The sequence below is a fragment of the Macaca nemestrina genome, chromosome 8 (genome assembly GCF_043159975.1).
Source record: "Macaca nemestrina isolate mMacNem1 chromosome 8, mMacNem.hap1, whole genome shotgun sequence".
NCBI lineage: Eukaryota > Metazoa > Chordata > Mammalia > Primates > Cercopithecidae > Macaca > Macaca nemestrina.
In genome coordinates this window covers 91380733-91406785 of record NC_092132.1, presented here as the reverse complement: position 1 = coordinate 91406785, position 26053 = coordinate 91380733, and the positions used below count along the sequence as shown (strand labels likewise).

Here is a 26053-nt window from a genome sequence, read left to right as displayed (position 1 = left end):
TCATAAACAGGAAGTCTACAGTAGTTCTAGCTTCCACATGGCTGGATCCAGACCTCTGATATTATCAGGACTCTCTCCATCTCTCAGCTCCCCTCAGCTTCATCATACACAAAGGATCTCTGCGTGTAGTAGGCAAAAAGCTGCAGGGAGCCCCAAACGCAGCTCAAGCTGACTTAGCTGTCACTGTTCATACGGGAATCTCAAGGACGGTCATGGGGTAGGGGGGACACTGTGAATGAGACCCGCCGGAGTCATGTAGAGAGGAGAAGGGGCGAAATTGCCCCTAAATAAATTAGGAAAGTATTTGGGAACTAATGCTGAGTTCATTAATGAGTTCAGTAATGCTGAGACAGAAGCTATAGCTATCACAGTCCAAACTCCAGTGCTCTCAGTTTGTGCTTTTTTAATATCTGCTATACTTTCACATTGGCATTATCACACAAATAACGTTTATTTCAAAGTAGTTCAGTCATCCAAGTATAAAAACACTTGGACCAATTTAACCAGACTGTATGGGATAGCACATACGAAATGTGTCTCTTTGAAATCATGGCCATTAAGGGGAAAAATAAAAATAAGCTATCTTTATATAGCATCCAGGGAGAGGAATCAGAACAAGGTAAGTCACCTGAGATAGCTCCTTGTGCTTTCAATTTCCATCCTCCAGCTAGATAAACAAGTACAAGAGTACAGGACAAACAAGTACAAGAGTACACTGAAACTGTTGCATCACTTTGCAGAAATAAAGCACCAAAAGGGATCTCCCAATACTCTTAACTCCTTACATTCCTTATTTTAAAGTTGGAGTCTAGGCCGGGCGTGGTGGCTCAGGCCTGTAATCCCAGCACTTGGGTAGGCTGAGGCGGGTGGATCACCTGAGGTTGGGAGTTCGAGACCAGCCTGTCCAACATGGAGAAACCCCGTCTCTACTAAAAATACAAAATTAGCTGGGCGTGGAGGCACATGCCTGTAATCCCAACTACTCGGGAGGCTGAGGCAGGAGAACTACTTGAACCTGGGAGGTGGAGGTTGTAGTGAGCCGAGATCACGCCACTGCACTCCAGCCTGGGCAACAAGAGCAAAACTCCATCTCAAAAAAATAAAAAAATAAAAATAAAAATAAAGTTGGAATCTAAAACATGACCAACCAGTAGTTATCCACTCTACCTCTGCAGGTCCCCAACCCATTTTTTTTTCTTTATATCTTAGCTCTTGAACAGTCAAGAACATCATGTAACACACTGACAAAGACATATCCAAGAAAAACTATTTCATGAGCACCTACTATATGATAGGCATTCTTCTGGATGCTAGAGACACAGCAGTGAACATATTTCCCACAAGAATTTAACTCTACCTCTACTAAGTGATAGCTATTGATTATCGAATATAGCCATGATTATAAGCTGTTTTTTCCACTTTCCATATTGTGCAGACTATTCCTGCAACATTGAAAAACAGCCCCCAAACACAGGATGTAGGTATGACTTAGGAGGTCAGGTTACTTGGAGAAGGTAAATCTTACAGAAATGATAGGAGTTCGCTGGGTAGAGTGGAACTTTAGAGGGAGCAGGTAAGGGACAGCAGAAACCAAGTTTTCAGGAACAGTCATGAAGGTCTGAGTGGCATATGCATCTTTTCTACATATCTATGTTGTAGAGTCTAAAACAGAGTGAAATAGTAATACTTCACTATTACTTTTTATTGACTTCAACTTAAACATTGTTCAACATAATTCTTCCATTACTTCCGAGGAATTTGTAACTCTGTCAAACTCTGTAACTCCGTCCTATTTCCCGTGAAGTAGTATCCTTAAGGTTGGTCCTTTGTTTTTCATATGTGACTTTTTTTGAGACAGAGTTTTGCTCTTGTTGCTCACGCTGGAGTGCACTGGTACTATATTGGCTCACTGCAACCTCCGCCTCCCAGATTCAAGCAATTCTCCTGCCTCAGCCTCCCAAGTAGCTGGGATTACAGGCATGCGCCACCATGCCCAGCTAATTTTGTATTTTTAGTAGAGACGGGGTTTCACCATGTTGGTCAGGCTGGTCTTAAACTCCTGACCTAAGGTGATCCACCTACCTCGGCCTCCTAAAGTGTTGGGATTACAGGCGTGAGTCACCGTGCCCGGCCTCATGTGTGGCTTTCACTAGTAATTCAGTGATTATCCCCATCATGTTTCCCAGTGGGATATACAATTCCTTTCGAAAGGTTAATTTTCTACAACTAAATACAACTAAATGGGCACTAAATGGGAGGATCACTTGAGCCCAGGAGGTGGAGGTTGCAGTGAGCAGATTGTGCCACAGCACTTGTCAGGGTGAATAAGTGAGACCCTGTCTCCAAAAAATAACAGAGAAAAAAGAAATAAAGTCAATTCAAATCCCCAAATTACAATTTGACCCACAAGGACCACTATGTAGCTATAAAAATTCAAAGTACAGGCTGTTATTTCTTTTGCTGTCTTATTAATACTTAAAATATTTGCCATTTGTAAGATTATATATAGGTTTAGATGACTGGGTGAATATAAATATTTCTGAATTTTTGCCACGGCTTAGCAAAATTTATAAACCCAATGCTCGTCATCACCCAGGTAAGCTAGAAAACCAAGATTGTTATTTTCTGCTTTCCCCAGGAGGGTTCTTCATTATTTGCCACTATATTTGTCTAATTCCTTTGCATGTTCATTTAACACTGTTACTTTGCCCTGTAAGTAAATATCACAAAACAATTACCCTTAATATTTACTTCCAATTACTTTACAAATGTCTAGTATTAGGCTGGGCATGGTGGCTCATGCCTGTAATCCCAGCACTTTGGGAGGCCGAGGGGGGTGGATCACCTGAGGTCAGGAGTTCGAGACCAGCCTGACCAACATGGTGAAACCCCGTTTCTACTAAAAAATGCAAAAATTAGCTGGGCATGGTGGTGGGCGCCTGTAATCCTAGCTACTTGGGAGGCTGAGGCAGGAGAATAGCTTGAACCTGGGAGGCATAGGTTGCAGTGAGCTGAGATTGCACCACTGCACTCCAGCCTGGGCGACAGAGCAAGACTCCGTCTCAAAAAAATAAGTAAATAAAATAAACTCCAGTATTTTCCAATAGCAAAACTCACTATTTGGTCTCTCACATTAAATTAAATATACACATGGGACGCGCTCACATATTTACTCAGAACCTGCCATTCCATCCATCACCAGAGGTCCAGGAAAAGATAAGAAAGACGATATGCTCTGTAGTGCTGCTGAATACTAGTTTTTACTGAAGACCAGGCTTCACTTAATTAAAACTGTACTTTAGAAATACCTTAGTAGTTGAAGGGAGAGCGGGTATGTGGTTAAACAAAAGGTAAAGCAAGCTTCAATGTCTAAATAAAATGACAAAATGTGATACATGTTTAACAACAAAAAAACTTTATTGAATTACAAATTTTAAAATGGATCACTTAATTTAAAAGTGAGATTATTTTATTCTGAAACTCATTATTTCAAAAATGTACTTTATTTTTGAAATAAAACAAAATCTTCAACTATGAACTGACAAAATAGAGGTTGAGTTGGTACCGGTGGGCCAATTCTTAACTAGGACATTTAAAAATGCTGCTTTCTGTATTACAACAAAATGATATGCAATAAGAAATTGGAAAAAGGGAGCAAAGGAGAGTGCAAAGCATGTACTGAGGTCTTTCTATGCGTGCCTGACAGAATGCAGATTCAGCATAAAATGTAGACTTTGCAACAGTGGCCTTTAAAGTATGCTAGAGCAAGTATACCCTAGGGAACCTATGTGAAAACAATTTTTGTCTTACTCCAAACGAAAAAATGGTACACACTTTAACAAAAAGTAAAACTTAATTGTAAGATCTGTACTGTAAAGCTACTTGCTATAGCCCATATATTCAGTTTGTTCAACAATCTCACTCATTGACAGAAAAAGTCAGCAAATAAGACATGGGACAAAAATATTTTCTATCAATCTCCACATGAAAAGACCACAGCTTTAATGATTTATACAATCCTTAAGATTAATCCTTGGTCAGTATAGATTTCCGAATCAAAATCTAGTCATGAACTGTTTACAATAGCTATACTACACTAAGATGTTAAACATTTTCTTTCCAGTATGTCTTCCTAAGAGGGGAAAAAAATAGTGGGAAGTTTTCATCTTTGCCTATGAGGGGATTTATGAAAAACCTTCTAAACTATAACAGTGTTCTTCTGCAAAACTAAAACACATTATAAAGTCAAACAGGTAAATTAATAGGAAAACCAAACTGATCTCAATAGTCTTGTTTCCAAAATCTATTAAGAACAAGTAATATACATGTACAAGAAATTACAAGAAATGATGATCACGGTTAGTTACAGATGCAAAATAATATCTAATATTCCAAGCTTGTGAACATAATAATTAAAATCAAATTCATAAGCTACCTCAAAATTATGTACACTTTAGATAAGCTGGTCAAGTATTATTTGAATACACACCATATTTGGTAAACCTAAAATTATATTACCTTTTCTCCTCCTTTAATATTTGCAGCTACATGCCAATATGAAAAAAAAAGTATTTTCATTTATGTATTAATAACAGAGAATAACAGAATTTCTACTGTGTATGTTTCACAGTGTAAAAGAAAAAAGTTAACATATATTTTCCTTTAAGAAAGAAAAAATATTGCCAAAAATTTAAGTGATATCAACTTACTTATAAAAACGGAAAAAATATGTTTTGAAACAGATACCATATAATTATTATATGGTCTCCCTACTGATCTGTAACTACAGAAGGCATTTAAAGGACGGGATGTTAGGTCAAAAACAAAGTCTAACCCAAGTTGCTTTAAAAATCTGATTTGCAGGAAAACTAGTTGCTTGGCCTAGTTTAAAGCTAATTACAAAATCCGTTTTCTTAATGGTCCAGATATTTTGCCAATTCTTCCAACTCAACAGAACTGTCAAAAAAGAAAAAATATTTTGTGAGACCTTTAAATACCAATCAGGTTCATTCCCCATTTAATACAACATACACTTGACCCTGCTTTTAAAAAGGATGCATTTTTGAAAAAGATGCTGTATTTTTCACACATAATAATCACCTATCTTAAGTGCCTGACTTTCCCAGCTTAGAACTACTAGGAACATATAACTAAAGAACTTGTATAAAACAATTTCAGCATTTTTATTAAATGCCTCTTTATGTTTTTAAGGTTAAAAAAAAAAATTCCAGCCGGGCGCGGTGGCTCAAGTCTGTAATCCCAGCACTTTGGGAGGCCGAGACGGGCGGATCACGAGGTCAGGAGATCAAGACCATCCTGGCTAACATGATGAAACCCCGTCTCTACTAAAAATACAAAAAACTAGCCGGGCGAGGTGGCGGGCGCCTGTAGTCCCAGCTACTCGGGAGGCTGAGGCAGGAGAATGGCGTGAACCCGGGAGGCAGAGCTTGCAGTGAGCTGAGATCCGGCCACTGCACTCCAGTCTGGGCGACAGAGCAAGACTCCGTCTCAAAAAAAAAAAAAGGCCGGGCGCGGTGGCTCAAGCCTGTAATCCCAGCACTTTGGGAGGCCGAGACGGGCGGATCACGAGGTCAGGAGATCGAGACCATCCTGGCTGACACGGTGAAACCCCGTCTCTACTAAAAAATACAAAAAACTAGCGGGCAAGGTGGCGGGCGCCTGTAGTCCCAGCTACTTGGGAGGCTGAGGCAGGAGAATGGCGTGAACCCGGGAGCCGGAGCTTGCAGTGAGCTGAGATCCGGCCACTGCACTCCAGCCTGGGTGGCAGAGCGAGACTCCGTCTAAAAAAAAAAAAAAAAAATTCCAAACTTGAACTTCTAAAATATGCCACCCTAGGCATCAGCTTTCTATCCTAAATTGAACTTTCTTAAATTCAATTAAGTACTATGTCAAAACTTGTGTCACAAACTGCATGTATTCAAAACAAACTGCATTGCACACCTCATCACCATAATAAAAATGATCCATCAGCCAGGCACGGTGGCTCACACCTGTAATCCCAGCACTTTGGGAGGCCGAGGTGGGCAGATCATGAGGTCAGGAGATCAAGACCATACTGGCCAACATGGTGAAACCCTGTCTCTACTAAAACACAAAAAATTAGCCAGGCATGGTGGCGTGCACCTGTAGTCCCAGCTATTCGGGAGGCTGAGGCAGGGGAATCTCTTGAACCTGGGAGGTGGAGGTTGCAATGAGCTGAGATCACGCCACTGCACTCTAGCCTGGAAAAAGAACAAGACTCTGTCTCAAAAAAAAAAAAAAAAAAAAAAAAAGATCCATCATGCAAAACAAATCCAAGAGAACAGGCCAAATTTGCTCAACAGGATTGAAAAAGGTGAATGTCCCTCTCCTAGACCAATGACAACTTCTGCAACCTGAGATGGGTAGGAAATACTGTTTCAAACCATGAAGACACTTTCAATAGCAGTAATCTTTCCAGCTCAGAACTAAATCTTTGTACGTAATAAGGGTACTGGCCGGGCATGGTGGCTCACGCCTGTAATCCCAGCACTTTAGGAGGCCAAGGCAGGCAGATCACCTGAGGTCAGGAGTTCAAGAGCAGCCTGGCCAACATGGCGAAACTCTGTCTCTACCAAAAATACAAAAATTAGCTCAGCGTGGTGGCACGTTCCTGTGATCCCAGCTACTTGGGAGGCTGAGGCAGGAGAATCGCTTGAACCTGGGAGGTGAAGGAATGAGTGAGCTGAGATAGCGCCACTGCACTCCAGCCTGGGCAACAGAGTGAGGCTCTATCTCAAAAAAATTAATGAATAAATAAAATAGGTACTGGCCCCAACCCCTTAAAGTGGAGTTGAAGAAGCCAAATGGATATCCTCAATATGGTTTGGGACTCTGGCCCAAAGGGCTTCTAGTTCACTTCTGATTTTCAGAAAATGCTTTAAGCTAAGTGAATAAATCAAAATGAGCATTAAACTGAAAAGTCTATGTAAGTATAAATGAAAAAAAAAAAATCTTGTACAAACTTCAGAAAAACTAATAAAAATAGCCAGCATTTTTAGAACACCAACAATTATCAGGCACACTAAACATATTATTTCTACTCTTCATCACAATCCAAAATGTGGGTAGTATTTACATTTAATACATAAGAACAATATAGTTCAGTAATGGGAAGTGGCAAGGGAGTTCAAAATCAGTTTGCATGATTCCAAAGACTAAAAGACACATAAGCCTCCCAAACTCACACCCTTAACATCCCCATCTATAATAATAATTAAAATGTTTTTAGTACTGATGTGTATTTCTGCTCCCAAATTTAAATTTTATGCTTCTGTTTCAAAAAATCACTCAAGAATGAATCATTTAAATAATATAAACTTGCCTGTGTGGGACTAATTTCAAGAGCACACAGGCAATATGAAGGCTTAGTGAAAAGTGTACAAAACGACAGCAGTGCTCATCTGTAATTTCTAAAATAAACACTGAAATCATTGGGTCTGATTTCAACAAGGGGAAAAAATTTTTCCAAAATCAAACTCTATTAAAATAAGTAATAAATACATAGAGATTTTCTGAAGTACAAGAGTCAAAACTACTTAATGAATATAGTATAAATAGGTCAGTGATATAATAATTGAGCAGTTAAGATTCACTCCCCATTTCCTGTACCAAAACAAATAAAGGTGGTAAGGTCAAGTTAATACTCTTTTATTTCTAGTAGGGTAACAAGATAGTATATTCCATTACAAGTAGTCAGGGACTACAAGAGTACTGGATAGTGTGAGCATATCTGTATATATTTAGATATCTAGGCAGACCTATGAAAAGACCAGAAGAAATCATTCTATTATAAGTGAGTATAATATGAATCCAAGAGGGTCCATACCTTCCATCGATTTCCACATTCATTACAGACAACAAATGTTGTCATTGGTTCATCAGCACTACGGGTTTGTACCTGCAGCAAAATTAAATTAAATGTACTTTTTGCAGTACTATAAAAAAAACCCAACCCCAATAATGTTATACATAAATATATATAATATTTGATAAATATAATGGTACCACAATAAAATGAATAGAAGTCTAAAACAAGTTTAAATAAGCTAAATAATGTCAACAAAGCACACATTTCCAAACTTCATTTTCCTAAGTCCTTCTTTGTCTTTCCTGTTTAATATATGCTAGGTAAGTGGGAAAATCCTGTAAAGTCACACCTTATTTTAATAAATAGCTAATAAATATTTTAAAAATTCACCAGTAAGTTATTTGGAATAAGGATCTCAAAAACAATTTCATCAGTAAGAAGCACAGAAATGAATAAATTTAAACATATGTCAATATTCTCTTACAAATTAACAAGATGTAAAAATTAAGAATATCTCAGTCTGACAAATACAACTGCAACAACCTTTCTAAAAGTTAGGCAGCATTCTCTGTAACCTAGAAACTTGTTATCTAATCTATTTCTAAGATGGCAATTAAAAACACAAAAATACAAAGGATGTTTAAAGAGTATAATTTTACAACAGCACAACACTAAAAACAAATATCCAACAGGGAAGTAATGACATAAAGTAAGAGTATATCCATTTGATTAAATATTACACAGCCAGTAAGATGCTTACAAAGGTTTTTGGTGTTTTTTTTTTTTAAACAAGAGGGAGAGAACTCCAGATGTGTTTGGCTTCTTCAAGCATTTGTTCAGCAAGATTAAAAGTTAAAAATGGCACCAAACAAGAAATAATCAGTGACCAGCAATTTAAGCATATAGCAAAGGACCTGAGATTTTGGGAAATGCCAGAAAAGAATCAAAAAATCAAAATTGGCCAGGCATGGTGGCTCACGTCTGTAATTCTAGCACTTTGGGAGGCTGAGGCAGGTGGATCACTTGAGGTCAGGAGATCGAGACCAGCCTGGCCAACACAGTGAAACCCCGTCTCTACCAAAAATACAAAAATTAGCCGGGTGTGGTGGTGGGCACCTGATTACCCAGCTACTCGGGAGGCTGAGGCAGGAGAATAACTTGAACCAATGAGGCAGAGGCTGCAGTGAGCCGAGGTCACACCACTGCACTCCAGCCTAACGACAGAGCGAGATTCCATTTCAAAAAAAAAAGTTCAAGTTGAACTATGCTGTGGATAAGAGGGCACCACATTAACCATAGCACTACAGACGACTTGAAACATTTTTATGACCTTTCAGATTCTGATTCCAATCTTTATGATGAAGATAGCAAGCAATGAATCAAAAGAAAATATAGAAGAAAAAACTGCAGACTAAAAAAGCAATAGATTCAAAAAAATCTAGTTGAGAAAAAGAAATCAAGAAAGCTAATCAAAAGGATTCTGAAAATAAAACTGATATAGATAATTCTGAAATAATTAAAAAAATGAAAACCATGTAAATCTAAGATAGCTCCCAACATAAGTCCAAAGAAGGACAGCAAAAAATTTACACAAAAAAGTACAAAAGAGAAAAAAAACATTATTCAACATACTATCAACTCTTCTTTCAAAGAAAAATGAAGGACATTAGACTCAGGCACCTCTGCTGTGAACTCTCCCAAGATCAAGTGTTCTAAGACAAGAAGATAAATGCAACCAGTGGTTCATCAGTGCCGCAACAAGCGGCAGTGATGGTTATGAAAACTCAACAGACAGTAAAATGCTTGACAAAGATGCTCTGAAGGAAGATTTAGAAAGTGTTAGTAAAACACGAAGTGATGAGGAATCTAAAAATGAAATTACAAGTGTTGGGAGAGCTTCAGGTGATGATGACAATGGAAGTGGTGATGATGAAGATGAAGAGGAGGATGACGAGAATGGTGAGGATGATGGTGAAAGTGACAGCAGCCCTAATCTTGCAAGGGGTAAAGGAAATATAGAAACTAGTTCTGCAAATAAAGATGATACGGCAGATTTGTTTCCAGAAGAAGCTAGTTTTGGGCATACTTGGAGAGAATCAGATAAACCTGCTCCTCATGCTGATGACATTACACATCAATTAGCAGTTTGCAACATGGACTTGGATAGATTAAAGGCAAAAGATTTGCTGGCTCTGTTCAATTGATTTAAACCCAAAGGAAGTGTTATATTTCCTGTAAAAATACATTCTTCAGAGTTTGGAAAGGAGAGGGTGAAGGAAGAGCAAGTCTGAGGACCAGTAGAGCTATTAAGTGTTCCTGAAGATGCCCCAGAAAAGGACTGAACCTCTACAGAAAAACTGAGAGATTATTAATTCAAATGACTGAAGTACTATTATGCAGTGGTAGACTGTGATTCTCCTGAAACAGCCAGTAAAATTTATGAGGATTGTGGTGGCCTGGAATTCGAAAGTAGTTGTTCTTTCACAGATCTAAGGTTTATACCAGTTGATACTACTTTTGATGATGAGCCCAAGGACGCGGACTCAGAGGGATATTTAACAGCATATAAACCAAAATATATCACATCTGCTGCAATGGGAACATCAATGGTGGAAATCACTTGGGATGAGACTGATCATGAAAGAATTACAACACTCAACAGGAAGTTTAAAAAGGAAGAGCTTTTGGACATGGATTTTCAAGACTACTTAGCTTCCTCTAGCAAAAATGAAGAGGAGATAGAAGAGGAGCTACAAGGTGATGACCAAGTCAATGCAGAAGATAGGAAAATAAGAAAAGTCAGAAGGACGATGAAAAACAAATCACTAAATATAGGCAACTCTTGCAGGTTATTCAAGAAGAAGAAAAGAAAGACAAAGAAAATGATATGGAAATGGAAATGAAGTGGGTTCCAGGTCTTAAAGAAAGTGCAAAAAGATGGTCAAGAACAAATTGGAAGGAAAGGATAAACTGACGCCTTAGGAACAATTTTTAGAGAAGAAGAAAGAGAAAAAAAGACAGAAAGAAAAAGAAGACTCTTGTTGAAGAGGCCAGTGAAAATTAACTTCCCTCTGATGTTGATACAAATGAGTGGTACTTTGCTAAAGAAGTTTAAAAAAATTGGTATAAACAAGTGGATAAAATCTGCAAAAGACGGCACATCTCCAGAAGAAGAAACTAAAATAGACAAAAGGCTGAAACGGCTTTCTTCATTGGATGAGGAGGAGGAAAGTTAGAAACACTTCAATTACAAGATTGTGGAGCATCAGAACCTGAACAAAAAGAAGAAAAAGCAGCTCATGAAAAAAAAGAAATTATTAGAGGATGACTTTTAGGTAAATATTAGCAATGCACGGTTTCAGGCAATGTACACTTCCCACATGTTCAATTTGCATCCCTCAGATCCCAGTTTCAAGAAAACAAAAGCTATGGAAAAAGTCCTCGAGGAGAAAGCCCAGCAAAGAGAATGGAAAAAACAAGAACTCAGGCAATAAGGAAAAAAGAGGGCCGCGCACGGTGGCTCACGCCTATAATCCCAGCACTTCGGGAGGCCAAGGTGGGTAGATCACCTGAGGTCAGGAGTTTGAGACGAGCCTGGTCAACATGGTGAAACCCCGTCTCTACTGAAAATACAAGAAAATTAGTCAGGCATGGTGGCGGGCACCTGTAATCTCAGCTACTCGGGAGGCTGAGGCAGGAGAATCATTTGAATCAGGGAGGCAGAGGTTGCAGTGAAGTCCACTGATCCTGCCTTGTCAATGTTTATTAAATCTATAAAAACCAAAACAGAGCAGTTTCAAGCAAGAAAAAAAAAAAAAGTCAAATACCTAGATGTTATTTCTTTTTGAATTGAAAACATCTAAAATATACAGAAAGAGTAGCAGAAGCATTTATTGGGAACAAAGCTACCTTCAATAATATGAATAAAATCTTATTTTGAACACAGTAAAATTTTTCTTCATAAATAGTTGTTCTTAATTGTGGATGACAAATTTGTATTGTACATTCCTACAGATCAGTCATAATTAGATCAAATTACCTGAATTGTAGGGTTTATAAAATGTTTACATTTTATGAAGTTCAATTCTAACTAGTGGAAGGTTACTCTAGCTTTTGTTTTTTTTGGGGGGGAGCGGGGGCCGGGAGGATGGAGTTTCATTCTTGTCACCCAGGCTGGACGGCAATGGCGTGATCTTGGCTCACTACAACCTCCACTTTCTGGGTTCAAGCAATTCTCCTGCCTCAGCCTCCTAAGTAGCTGGGATTACAGGCATGTGCCAACACGTCTGCCTAATTTTTTGTATTTTTAGTAGAGATGGGGGTTTCACCATGTTGGCGAGGATGGTCTCAAAATCCTGACCTCAGGTGATCCGCCTGCCTCAGCCTCCCAAAGCGTTAGGATTCCAGACTTGAGCCACCGTGCCTAGCCTACTCCAGCGTTTTAAAAGGCTGTTTACAATTCTATGTGAAAATAGAGCAGTATCTACTCTTAAGTTTGTTTAAAGGTTAGGGATAATTTGAAATATATATATATATAAAATACGTTAACTTCTCTGGGAGCGGGAGGCAGATTTAAATAGCTATTAAAATAATTTATTTTTCGCTGGCCGGGAGCGGTGGCTCACGCCTGTAATCCCAGCACTTTGGGAGGCCGAGGCAGGTGGATCACAAGCTCAGGAGATCAAGACCATCCTGGTTAACACGGTGAAACCCTGTCTCTACAAAAAAATGTAAAAAATTAGCTGGGTGCGGTGGCGGGCACCTATAGTCCCAGCTACTTGGGAGGCTGAGGCAGGAGAATGGTGTGAACCTGAGAGGTGGAGCTTGCAGTGAGCCGAGATCACGCCATGGCACTCCAACCTGGGTGACAGAGCAAGACTCTGTCTCAAAAAATAAAATAAAATAAAATAATAATAATTTATTTTTTTAGCCATAAAGGATGGAAGTCAAGAACTTTTTATCATGTTAAGTATAGTTTATGAAATTAATTTGTAAATAAAAGAGCAAAGTATTTTTAATTTTTGTATAGCATTGATTTATTTCATTTTATACATCTCAAATAAACTATTATCTGGAAAATTTTTTAAAAAGAGGAAAATGCGGCCAGGCACAGTGGCTCACGCCTGTAATCCCAGCACTTTGGGAGGCCGAGGCAGGTGGATCACGAGCTCAGGAGATCGAGACCATCCTGGCTAACATGGTGAAACCCTGTCTCTACAAAAAATGTACAAAATTAACCGGGTGTGATGGCAGGCGCCTGTAGTCCCAGCTATTTGGGAGGCTGAAGCAGGGGAATGGTGTGAACCCGGGAGGCAGAGCTTGCAGTGAGCCGAGATCGTGCCACCACACTCCAACCTGGGTGACAGAGCAAGACTCCGTCTGAAAAAATAAAATAAAATAATAATAATAATAATTTATTTTTTTAGCCATAAAGGATGGAAGTCAAGAACTTTTTATCATGTTAAGTATAGTTTATGAAATTAATTTGTAAACAAAAGAGCAAAATATTTTTATTAATTTTTGTATAGCATTGATTTTTTATACATCTCAAATAAACTATTATCTGGAAAAATTTTTTAAAAGAGGAAAATGCGGCCAGGCGCAGTGGCTCAGGCCTGTAATCCCAGCAATTTGGGAGACCGAGGCGGGTGGATCACAAGGTCAGGAGATCAAGAGCACGGTGAAACCCCATCTCTACTAAAAATACAAAAAATTAGCCGGGCGTGGAGGCGGGCGCCTGTAGTCCCAGCTACTCAGGAGGCTGAGGCAGGAGAATGGCGTGACCCCAGGAGGCGGAGCTTGCAGTGAGCCGAGATCGCGCCACTGCACTCCAGCCTGGGGGACAGAGTTAGACTCCATCTCAAAAAAAAAAAAAAAAAAAAAAAGAGGAAAATGCTTACATTATTATTATGGTAGCTAAATTAAAAGAAGAGCATAAAATAGTTTTTACAGTATTTAATTTCAACTATACATAGAAAAAAATTCAAAATGTGGTATGAACATACAGTGGAATATTATTCAGCCGTAAAAAGTAGGGAAAGTCTGACATATACCACAACACAGATAAATCTTGCAGATACTATGCTAAGTGAAATAGGCCAGTCACAATAAGACAAACATTCTATGATTCTACTCATATGAAGTACTTGGTATAGTCAAATTGTGAGAGACAGAGAGCAGAATGGTGGTTGTTGGGCTGGGGGAGAGGGGAATAGGGAGTTACTGTTTAATGGGTAAAGAGTTTCACTTTTGCAAGAGGAAAAGTATTCTGGGGACTGGATGTACAGCACTGTGAATGCTCTACTACTGAACAGTACACTTAACTGGTTAAGATGGGAAATTTTAGGTTTTATATATATATATAAATTACATAAATATATATTATATAATTTTATAATATATATTATATAAATATATATAAAAAATATATATATTCTACCACAACTACTTTTGTTTAAACTTAAAAAGAGAACTCAGCAAGAAAAAAGCTAATATGATTTTTAAAAACTTAATCTATACAAGATTATAAATTTCTGAAGTTCTAAACTGAAGAGAATTACCAGAACCAAAGGTCTCAAAAACAGAAAGGTTATTTCTCTGAATGAAGATGACAAAGCATTATTAAAGTTAAATGCTATTCTTAAGTTTAAGTTGTGGCAAGAACCTAAATACTAACAATGCTGCATTTAGAATAAGGTTTCTTGAAATTCCATATGAGATGATAAAATCCCAGTTTATCACCACTTCAAAGATCAAAGGTTCATGACACCAGTAAACTATTAACATGCCTTCCAACTCAAAGGACAAAGCAGCACTATCCTCAGAACAGCAGCGTTCTGCTCACTTAAGGCCTTCAGATGAAATGGTTTGAAAACTCTGCTATACTTTCCATATACTTAATTCTGATATCCAGGGCCCCAAAAGTGGACATGAGGAATCTTTTGTTCTCTGGGAAAAATTTTAATCTCCTGTTGGGTACACAGTAATCAAGAGTTACACTTATTTCTTTTACATCTGTTATTTCCATGAGAACTTTGAGAGTTCTCTATCTGAAGAGAACACTTTGTGATTCTAAGAAAATCATACTGGCTTCAACTTTAGGCTGGGTTCTTTCTGCTAAAAGAAACAAACTTGGTATTTACATTTTTTGTCTTAGCTATTTATAACTCGATTACGTAAGTATATCACTTCTACTGTTTACATTTTAAAGAAGCTTTAACTTTTAAATAACTTTCTATTTATACTTAATACTTAATACATGGCATTTTTAGGGTACAATTTGTATTGTTAAGATATTTCTACCTGACTAAAAGAAAATAGAGCAATTCAAACTCAGAATTTTCTGAGACCACTTTTATCAGTGCTGATGCATTTTAGTAGCAATCAGTAGTAAAACTGCTACAAAATGAAACATGGAAATACACAACTGTGACTTAATGAGACTCAAACAGGTTAAGGACTTCGGACTGGTTAAATGAAGTATATCTGAAAATGGAGACTATATGTCTGTAAATAGTAGAAAAGAGGCAGAAGCTCATATAACATTCTACCATATGTGTTTAGAAAAAGGAAAACAAAGGCCGGGCGTGATCACTCACACCTGTAATCCCAGCACTTTGGGAGGCCGAGGCGGGCGGATCACAAGGTCAGGAGATCGAGACCATCCTGGCTAACATGGTGAAACCCCATCTCTACTAAAAATACAAAAAAATTAGCCGGGCCTTGTGGTGGGCGCCTGTGGTCCCAGCTACTCGGGAGGCTGAGACAGGAGAATGGTGCGAACCCAGGAGGCGGAGTTTGCAGTGAGCAGAGATGGTGCCACTGCACTCCAGCCTGGGCAATAGAGCGAGACTCCGTCTCAAAAAAAAAAAAAAAAGAAAAAGGAAAACAAAAATATTTTCATGTATACACATAAAATACCTAGAAAGTTTCACAACGAACTAGTAACCTTGCTTTACTTCCAGGGAGGGAGAACAAGGTGGCCACAGGCAAAAGTGGGAAGGGAATTTTCTACTCATAACCTTTTGTACCTTTTGAATTTTTAACCACAAAAATAACTACCAACAAAATTTGTTTTACGGCCCCTTTAGAGTTTAGTGATGTTATTTTTAAAGTGCTTACTGTTCTATCAGTGAAAAAAATCAATTCCCCAAATCTACTGTCTGAAACAGATTTTCTAAATATTATCTCCCTTAAGGAGACAATCTTGAGCTTACAGCAGATGATATAGCACAAAAACCTATTTGGCAAATGAAATTAAGACAGTGATAAAAACAATTTTCTCATATGCACATGCAACCAAAATAACTACAGCATAGTTTTCAGTTATTGAAGAATAAAAAGGCTAGTCATATCAGACATAAATGTAAGTTATCAATATTACAAAAAAGGAACAAATTATCCAGAAGCCAGTTAAGTCTAAAGTACCCATAAGCCATGTGGAGGAGAGTGAAGAACTTTCCTTATACAGTCCTGCAAAATAAAAAGGATTATGGCCAATTTACCTAGTAACTAATACAACTGCTTATGAACTTTTAAAAAAGAACAAGGTCATTTTATTAATTCCTATATTTTATAAATTTTATTTGACACAGTTTTCACAGTAGCTATTTCCATGACAGTATAGCTATATCAAGTTGGTTTTAGTTAACTAGAATCAGTATTAAGAAAGCATTCTGGCCAGGCACAGAGGCTCAAGCCTGTATTCCCAGTACTTTGGGAGGCCGAGGTGAGAGGATCACTTGAGTCTGGAAATTTGGGATCAGCCTGGCCAACACAGCAAGACCCCATCTCCACAAAAAAAAAAAAAAATGTTTTTAAAAGAAATCACTCTCATACTTAAGAAAGAAATCTTATCTCCTCTTCAACTAGTCCCCAGTTACCCTTTCCATGGTTTTGCTTTCCATGGTTTCAGTTATCTGTGGTCTGAAAATATTAAATGAAAAATTCCAGAAATAAATAACTCATCAGTTTTAAACTGCACGTTGTTCTGAGTAGCATGAAGAGAGCCTGTACCATCCTACTCTGTCTCATTTGGACTATGGATCATCCCTTTGTCCGGTGTATGTCACTATAATGCTACCTACCCATTACCCATCCACATAATCAGGGCTCGATGAGGCAGGACCACCTGAAGCAGATGAGCCTCCTTCTGATGGATGATCAGAAGGTGAATAGCAGCCTAACACTTAAGTCACAATGCCTACATCATTCACTTTGCCTCATCTCATCAAATGAACAGGGGTGAGTACAGTGCAAGACACTGTGAGAGACAGAAAGACTACACTCATATTTCTTTCATAACAGTATCTTGTTATAATTATTCAATTTGATTAACAGTTATTATTGTTCATCTCTTCCTAGGCCTAATTTATAAATAAAACTTACCAGTACGTATGTATAGGAAAAAACACGGTATACATAGGGTTAGGTACTATCTGTGGTTTCAGGCATCCACCTGGGGTCTTAGAACATATCCCTCCATGGATAAGTGAGGGACTACCATACTGGTAACTATCTTTGCTATTTATTTTAAAACAGGAGCTGCAAGCATTTTTATATAAAAATAAGAATCTATAAACAATCACAAACCTGTGTGTAAGTGCAATTCTTCTTTTTACATTTGCCACATGTGAACAAGTCAGTCTGGGTCCCACCAGTCTTGGCCATCTGATGCTCTCTGATGGCTTCTTTGGTCAAGTTTTTCCGCATCTCTTTCAGCTCATCACTAGCCATTTCCTATTAGGTAGGGGCAATACCACTCAGTTATAGACACCTTCTATACATATCCTGAATGATATTTTGATCAATTAGCCTAATCATAATAATAAACCACATATCAACCTTTAAAGTTTTAAAAGCATTAAATTAATATTTTTCCTCCCAGGGCTTGTAAAAGTTTAATTCCTTTTAAAAATTTCTTCAAATACTTAAAAGTTTACATGTGAAAATTGGACTTAAGTACTGTTTAAAGGCTACTGAAACCACCTTTGCAAAGATTATGATAGTGAGAGAAATCGAACATGGCTGACTCCATCTTGCTTCTAGTGTCACAGGCTGGCTGTCTTCCCTCTTTCCTGGGCACAGGCCAAGCTAACCATGGGAGGAATTTATAGTTTAACTTTGATGCAAAGATGGTAACGGTCCTTCCCTAAAACCAATGCCTCTTCGTTCAGAGCCTGAGATCACCTTTGCAAGACTAATGAAAGGCCAGAGGATTAGGATTATGGGAGCGGCCTGAACTCTACTAAAATGTAGACATAGTTTCTATAATCCCTCACTGCTTAGGAGTCATGTGGTCAGAGGGCACAAAGTGTGTGACTTCCCCGATTGCTCCTACAGGTAACATTGTTATTGTAGAACCTGAGATTGGTTTTTTTGAGATGTTTTTCAGACTGAGCCCTCCAGAACTCAGGCTCCTAACCCAGAGATACAGAAGGACCAGTTCCCACATCCCAGTGATTACATCCCCAACCAATCAGCAGCACTCATTCCCTAGTCATAGGAATAGTCTCCACCAACCTATCCTTGTAAAACCCTAACCTCCCAGTCTTCAGGGAGACTAATTTGAGTAATAACTTCGTCTTCTGCATGGCCAGTCTCGTGTTAATAAAACTCTTTCTTAACCGCAATAGTGCAGTCTCAGTGAACTGGTTTTGTGTGTGTAGTGGGCAGGAAGAAGCTGTTGTGATTACACTATGAACAATGTAAACCTACAACGAGTACCTCTAGTATCCAGATTATAGTCTTTAATACCATTGCCTACACCCCATCCCCAAAAGAAGTCAGGGATCTCTGGAGCAATGTCTGATTCCAGTTTTGAGGCAAGAAATGTACAGAATATGCCAGGGTCATCTTCTTGTGCCAGTTTTTACTAGTTAGTCATACTTTGCTTTATCTTGCTTTGCGCTATTGTCCTTCATTTTACTGCACTTTGCAGTTACTGCATTTTTTACAAATTGAAGGTCTGCAGCAATGCTGTGTTGAGCAAGTCTATTGGTGCTATTTTTCCAAAAGCATGTGCTCGCTCCATGTCTCTGTGTCACATTTTGGTAATCCTCACAATATTCCAAGCATTTTCACTATTATTGTATCTGTTAGGTGATCTGTGATGAGTAATTTCTCATGTTACTATCGTTTTGGGGGCACCACTAATTTTGACCACATAGACAGTAAACTCGACAAATGTTGTGTGTGTTCTGACTGCTCCACTCTTTCCCCATCTCTCTTCCTCTCCCTGGGCCTCCCTACTCCCTGAGACACACCAATATTGAAATTAGGCCAATTAATAACCCTACAATGGCCTCTAAGTATTCAAGGACAAGGAAGAGTCAACATGTCTCTCGCTTTAAATCAAAACCTAGAAATAAGGCTACGTTTAGTGAGGAAGGCATGTGGAAAGCTGGGATAAGCCAAAAGCTAGGCCTCTTACATCAGTTAGCCAAGTTGTGAATGCAAAGGAAAATTTCTTGGAGGAAATTAAAAGTGCTACTCCAGTGAACACATGGATAATGATCAAAATAGCCTTATTGCTGATATGAAAACATTTTAGCGGCCTAGACAGAAGACCAAACCAGCCACAACATTCCCTTAAGCCAAAGCCTAATCCAGAATAAGGCCTTAACTCTTTAATGCTGAGAGAGAGAAGGAAGCTGCAGAAGAAAAGTCAAGAGGCTACCAGAAGCTGGTTCATGAGGTTTAAGGCAAGAAGCTGTCTCCATAACACAGTACAAAATGCAAGGTGAAGCAGCAAGTGCTGATGGAGAAGCTGTGGCAAGTTATCCAAAATACCTAGCTAAGATCATTGATGAAAGTAGCTATTCTAAACAACAGATCATCAATGTTGATGAATATTGGAAGAGAGTGACATCTAGGACTTTCACAGCTAAAGAGAAGAAGTCAATGCCTGGCTTCAATGCCTCAAAGGACTTTGAATGACTCTCTTATTAGCAGCTAAGGCATCTGGTGACTTCAAGCTGAAGCCAATGCTCATTTACCATTTAAAAAATCTCAGGGCCCTTAAGAATTATGCTACATCTACTCTGTGTTCTATAAATGAAACTACAAAGCCTGAATTACAGCACATCTATTTACAGCATGATTTACTGAATATTCTAACCCCACTATTGAGACCTACTGCTCAGAAAAAAGATTTCTTTCAAAATATTCCTACTCATTGACAATGCACGTAGTCATCAATATACCTAGTCATCCAATAGATCTGATGGAGACATCCAAGAAGATTAATGTTATTTTCATGCCTGCTAACAACAACATTCATTCTGCAGTTCATGGATCAGGAGTAATTCTGACTTACTTTTTTTTTTGAGATAGGGTTTCACTCTGTCGCCCACGCTGGAATGCAGTGGCGCAAACTCAGCTTACTGAAACCTCCACCTCTCAGCCTCAAGTGATCCTCCCAACTCAGCCTCCTGAAGTAGCTGGGATTACAGGAATGCACCACACCATGCCCAGCTAATTTTTCTTTTTTTTTTTGTAGAGATGGGAATTTGCTGTTGCCTAGGCTGGTCTCCACCTCCTGGGCTCAAGTGATCTGCCCATCTCGGCTTCCCAAACTGCTCAGATTACAGGTGTGAGCCACCATGCCCAACTGACTTTCAAGTTTTATTTATTTCAGAAATACTTTCTGTAAGGCTGCAGTTCCTACAAAAAGTAATTCCTCAGATAGATCTGAATAAAGTAAACTGAAAACCTTTTGGAAAGGATTAACCATCCTAGATGCCATTAGGAACATTAGTGATTCATTGAGAAGAGGTCAATATATCAACATTTAGAGGAGTTTGAAAAAAGTTGACTCCAATCATCATGGATGACTTTGAGGGCTTTGACTTCACTGAAGAAAGTAATCACAGAGGGGCCAGGTGCAGTGGCTCATGCTTGTAATCCCAGAACTTTAGAAGGCCGAGGCGGGTGGATGACCTGAGGTCAGGAGTTTGAGACCAGCCTGGCCAACATGGTGAAACCCTATCTCTACTAAAAATACAAAAATTAGCTCGGCATGGTGGCGGGAGCCTGTAATCCCAGTTAGGAGACTAAGGCAGGAGAATCGCTTGAACCCAGGAGGCGGAGGTTGCAGTGAGCAGAGATCACACCACTGCACTCCAGGCTGGGCGACAACAGTGAAACTCCGTCCCCCACCACCAAAAAAAAAAGTAACCACAAATGTAGTGGAGAAAGCGTGGGAAGGAAAATTAGAAGTGGAGCTTCAAGATGTGACTGAGTTGCTTCAATCTCATAATAAAAGCTGAACAGATGAGATGCTTCTTGTGGATGAGCAAAAAGTGATTTCTTGAGATGGAACCTATTCCTGGTGAAGATGCTGTGAACATTGTTGAAATGACAGCAAAGGATTTAGAATAGTACATCAACTTAGTTGATAAGGCGGCAGCAGCATGTGACAGCACTGACTCCAATTTTGAAAGAACATCTACTATGCATAAATGTTATTAAACAGCATCGCAAGCTACCAAGAAATATTTCATGAATATTTGTTCCATCAATGCAGCAAACCTCATTGTTGTCTTATTTTACAAAATTACCACAGTCACCTCAACCTTCAATAACCACTACCCTAATCAGTCAGCAGCCGTCAACATCCAGACAATTCCCTTTTCCAGCAAAAATAGTACAACTTGCTGAAGACTCAGATGATCATGAGCAATTTTTAGCCAGGTGTACACTGTTTTATTAGGTGTAATGCTATTGCACATTTAACAGATTATAGTATAAGCATAACTTTTATATGTACTGGAAAGTCAAACAATTAGTGTGACTCTTGTGTGTCACTTTATTGCAATATTCATTTTATTGCAGCAGTCCAATCCAAACTTGCAACATATCTGAGGTATGTTTGTGTACAGAAGAAAAATTCACTCTCTTGAATGTTTACTAAAACAGTGAAATTGTAGATACAATATAGCTAATATCTATGAACAACCATGTCTATAAATAGCAAGCTACAAATTTCATTTTTTCTATAATTCCCTATTAAAATTTAAGAAATAATCAATAGGATGGGCACAGTGGCTGAAGCCTGCAATCCTAGCACTCTGGGAGGCTGAAGCAGGAGAACTGCTTGAACCCGGGAGGCGGAGGTTGCAGTAGCCATTGCATCCCAGCCCGGGCAACAAGGCAAAATTCCATCTCAAATAAAAAAAAAGGAAATAATATGATGTAACCAATTTTATAGTGTTTAACCATGAAAAAAGGTTAGCACTTACAAAGTTTACTTGTAATTAGAGATTCAACTCTCTGGCTCTACATGAATTCATAAAAAGTAAAACAATTGGCAGCCAGCCGTGGTGGCTCACGCCTGTAATCTAGCACTTTGGGAGGCTGAGGCGGGCAGATCACCTGGAGGTCGGGAGTTCGAGACCAGCCTGACCAACATGAAGAAACCCCGTCTCTATGAAAAATAAAAAAATTAGCTGGGCGTGGTGGTGCATGCCTGTAATCCCATCCACTCGGGAGGCTGAGGCAGGAGAATCGCTTGAACCCAGGAGGCAGAGGTTGCGGTGAGCCAAGATCGTGCCATTGCACTCCAGCCTGGGCAACAAGAGCGAAACTCAGTCTCAAAGAAACAAAAAGTAAAACACGTTTGTTTTTAGACAATAATTTAACGTAATCATATTAAAAGCATGGAAACAGCTGGAGAAGGAGCAAAGTACTGACAAAAGATATAATCACCTTAAGTATTTGTCTAGTATATATCAGAATAACAGAAATTTATTACATATGCAATATTTATATAGTAGTCTATGATGATAATAGGCTTTACACTTCACAACAGAGAATCACATTATAGAAACCTCAGATTCATACATACTCACCTCTGCTGTCATTCTAGCAAATAAGTCAGGAGGAATATTCCCACAGAGGACATTTTTCCTTAAATTTGGATTTTTTGCATCTTTAAGATTTGATATCCTACTTCGTACTCTATTTTTGTATTTCATGTCTGTATTCCTTATTTCTTGATATATAGGTACCAGGCCGTTAAGGAAAAAAGGTAAAATTATAAAAACAAGATCACTTTTTTTTCCTATTCTGCCAAAATAAGAATTCCTGAGGCTGGGCACAGTGGCTCATGCCTCTAATCCCAGAACTTTGGGAGGCCAAGGCTGGTGGATCACGAGGTCAGAAGATTGGTACCATCCTGGCTAACATGATGAAACCCCGTCTCTACTAAAAATACAAAAAAATTAGCTGGGCGTAGTGGCAGGTGCCTGCAGTCCCAGCTACTCAGGAGGTTGAGGCAGGACAATCACGTGACTGGGGAGGCAGAGGCTGCAGTGAGCTGAGATCAAGTCACTACATGCCAGCCTGGGCGACAGAGCGACACTCCATCTTAAAAAAAAAAAAAAAAAAAAAAAAATCTGAAATTTCTAAGCAATTCACAACAACTGTTTCCAGTTTCCAGTTTAGAGTATGTTAAAAACAAGGTAGTATATCTAATTCCTTGAACGGTAATTGGCAAATAATAGTGATACTACTTTTACACTGTAAACTAGTTGTTTGCTTGTTTGTCGTGAAGGCGGGTAGAAAGTCTCACTCTGTCACCCAGGCTGGACCTCAGCTCACTGCAACCTCCATCTCCCAGGTTCAAGCAATTCTCCTACCTCAGCCTCCCAAGTAGCTGTGATTACAGGCGCCTGCCACCACACCCGGCTAATTTTTGTATTTTTAGTAGAGACAGGGTTTCACCATGTTGGCCAGGCTGGTCTCAAACTCCTGACCTCAGGTGATCCACCCATCTCGGCCTCTCAAAAGTGCTGGGATTATAGGCGTGAGCCACCGTGCCCGGCCTAGTCATGTTTTATTTCCTAAATGTTTAGTGCCAGCAGTATGCAAGTCAACAGGGTTTCAAAAAGTAACTCAAGTACTCAACATGAGAAAGCATATGTTTGAAAAGGAGCTTGAACTTATTCAAGCTCTACTTGCCCAAATCTGAATTCTACTAAGGATCCTAAAAGTCTCTTTGGTTACACAGTTCCCGTAGGGTCTCTGAGAAGAGACCATTCAACATGGCCATGAGGGTTCATCTCCTCCCCCTGCTCAGCAGGAGCTACCTCTCAGCAGGCTCTTTTCCCCAGAAGAGGTCACTGCCAAAGCTGAACCCTGGAACAGCTCCCTTCCTAATACGGCCATTTCCTCAACTAGGACAATCCCATGTTACACAGCCGCCTAGATGCTCCCTGCCCCTACCCACACACAGTATCCCTTTCCTGAAGCCCTTTCCCGGTGCTCAGCATGAACAGGCTTCCTCTGGGATAATGAGCTCAGGTGACTGTGTGTGCTCTGAGGTCCCCCTAACTGAGAAGTCTTAACATTTACGTGTGTATGCTTTCCATGCCCTTTTGCACAACTTAAGTTCAGACACTACATTCTCAATTTACAAGGCAGAAAATTTTAAAAGCCATCAATACTGTACTTTGCTTTTGAATAACAGGAAAAACAAGACAAATAAAATGATATAGATGTCCCTCTCCTTTCCAAGAAAACAATACAATTAAGACAAAAAGTGAAGAATAAGACTTTGAATTCTATACCAGCAGGAAAAATTAAGCTAGCAGATTTCTTAAAACAATTATGACCCCCCCTTGAAGTTGTGTGACACCGAGTGACTTGTCTGGCTGGTAGCAGAAGTAACAGATGACACTCCTTGGCAGCAGTTTTGAAAGCCAGTATGCAATTTATCCCTTTTACCTTCTGCCACATCACCAGCTCACAATGGCCACTCCACCAGCCTCGTCCTAGAGGACAATGACCCAAAGCCCAGAGTCCTCAGCTAGCCTGTGCTGAACATATAGGACAAATAAATTCCTATTTGTCCAGTTTAATCTGTGAAAGAAACCTTTGTGGTATTAAGCCACTGAAATTTCAAGGTTGTTACCACAATATAACACAGCCTATCCTGCCAAGTATACATGAAGTCAATCTTGGACACTAGTGTTTTGCTAGGAAAGAGAAATTCTTTAGGTTTTTGAATTGCCAATGAGTTACACCCATGTTCTCATGTATTTTGTAATCTCTTCTAATTATGTTATCGGTTTGCCTTTCTCATTCTCAATCACATTTTCACTCTCCTGCTATCTGAATCAATTTTACCAAGGATTTATATACTTCAGTTTCCAAAGAGCCAGGTCCTTTCAAACTTCGCTGTTCTAGTTCATTCAGCTTCATCATGAAGGAAAAAGTCTAGCGTGGTGGTCAAGATCATGGGCTTGGAGACAAATTCCCTACACTGGAATCCCAGCCTTGTCAGTGTCAGGCTGTGTGATCTAGAACAATGACCGATCCTCTTCTGCTTCTGTCTTCTCTCTGTAAAATAGGTTGAGAGCACCTAATTCACTGAAAGGACTACCGCAGGTAAAACCGTGCCTGGCACTTGTATATGTTCAATCAATATTACTTATTAAAAAAAAATATGAATATACACACAAAGGATATCTTCTTCAATTTGAGATCCTAATTCTTCCTCATCAGCTCCAATTGCAATGTAGTCATCTAAAAACAGGCATAAAGAATTGTCAAGTTATTGTTACAGATTAAAAGAAAATTCTAATACCAGGTAATTAAACTACATACCTATTTCTTAAACCCCATTTGCCTGACATAAAGAAGCCGTTCAGTTTAGTTGGTTAGAATCTAGTCACTTCACTGCCAACTAGACTCCTTTTCTGGGCTTCACCTGATACCCACAGTGCTCCTGCACTGACGACTCCTGATCCCTCAGGCACAGGAAGTAACTGATCTAGCAGGCAATTCATCTTTCATAACTCCATAAATTCTGGCTGCTCCAGCAGAGAGTAAAGAAAGTTACAGAAAGAACTGTCTTCTCTCCTGTGACTCAGGCTTCAATGCAAAGAAACCATTCATTTAACCTGCCAATCACATATACAGACACACTCAGAAGACTCCTATACGAATATTCAAAAGAAGGAAATAAACTAGGGAGAGAAAAAAAATATATATATACATATATATATAAATAAAAATAAAGAGACAGTAAGGAAATCAAAGTAGAAAGGGCAGAGTAAGGAGAAATACAGGTCAAAGTAGCCATGATGCGGAATGAGAGAAAAGAAAAAGGATGAATTCGTATAAAATGATAAATATTCCTGTATATAAAACTTTAAAGCCAAAATGTTACATGTTAATACTGGATACTCTCAAATTAAATTA

General features: G+C 39.0%; 1 protein-coding gene and 1 pseudogene across 2 annotated transcripts in view; one reads left to right on the top strand and one right to left on the bottom strand.

Annotated features, from left to right (window-relative positions):
• Positions 1–3398: 3398 nt before the first annotated feature.
• Positions 3399–26053, bottom strand: part of LOC105482296 (transcription elongation factor A1) — a 59215-nt gene continuing 36560 nt past the window's right edge. For both annotated transcript variants that reach the window (XM_011742321.2, XM_071068241.1), the window contains 5 exons: positions 25319–25375; positions 22699–22853; positions 17441–17587; positions 7868–7939; positions 3399–4956 (listed from right to left, as the gene is read on the bottom strand). In XM_011742321.2, the coding sequence (XP_011740623.1) occupies positions 4948–4956; positions 7868–7939; positions 17441–17587; positions 22699–22853; positions 25319–25375 (440 nt within the window). In that variant the 3' untranslated portion in view covers positions 3399–4947. The remainder of the gene's footprint in view (positions 4957–7867; positions 7940–17440; positions 17588–22698; positions 22854–25318; positions 25376–26053) is intronic.
• Positions 9098–11343, top strand: LOC105482295 (ESF1 homolog pseudogene; annotated as a pseudogene).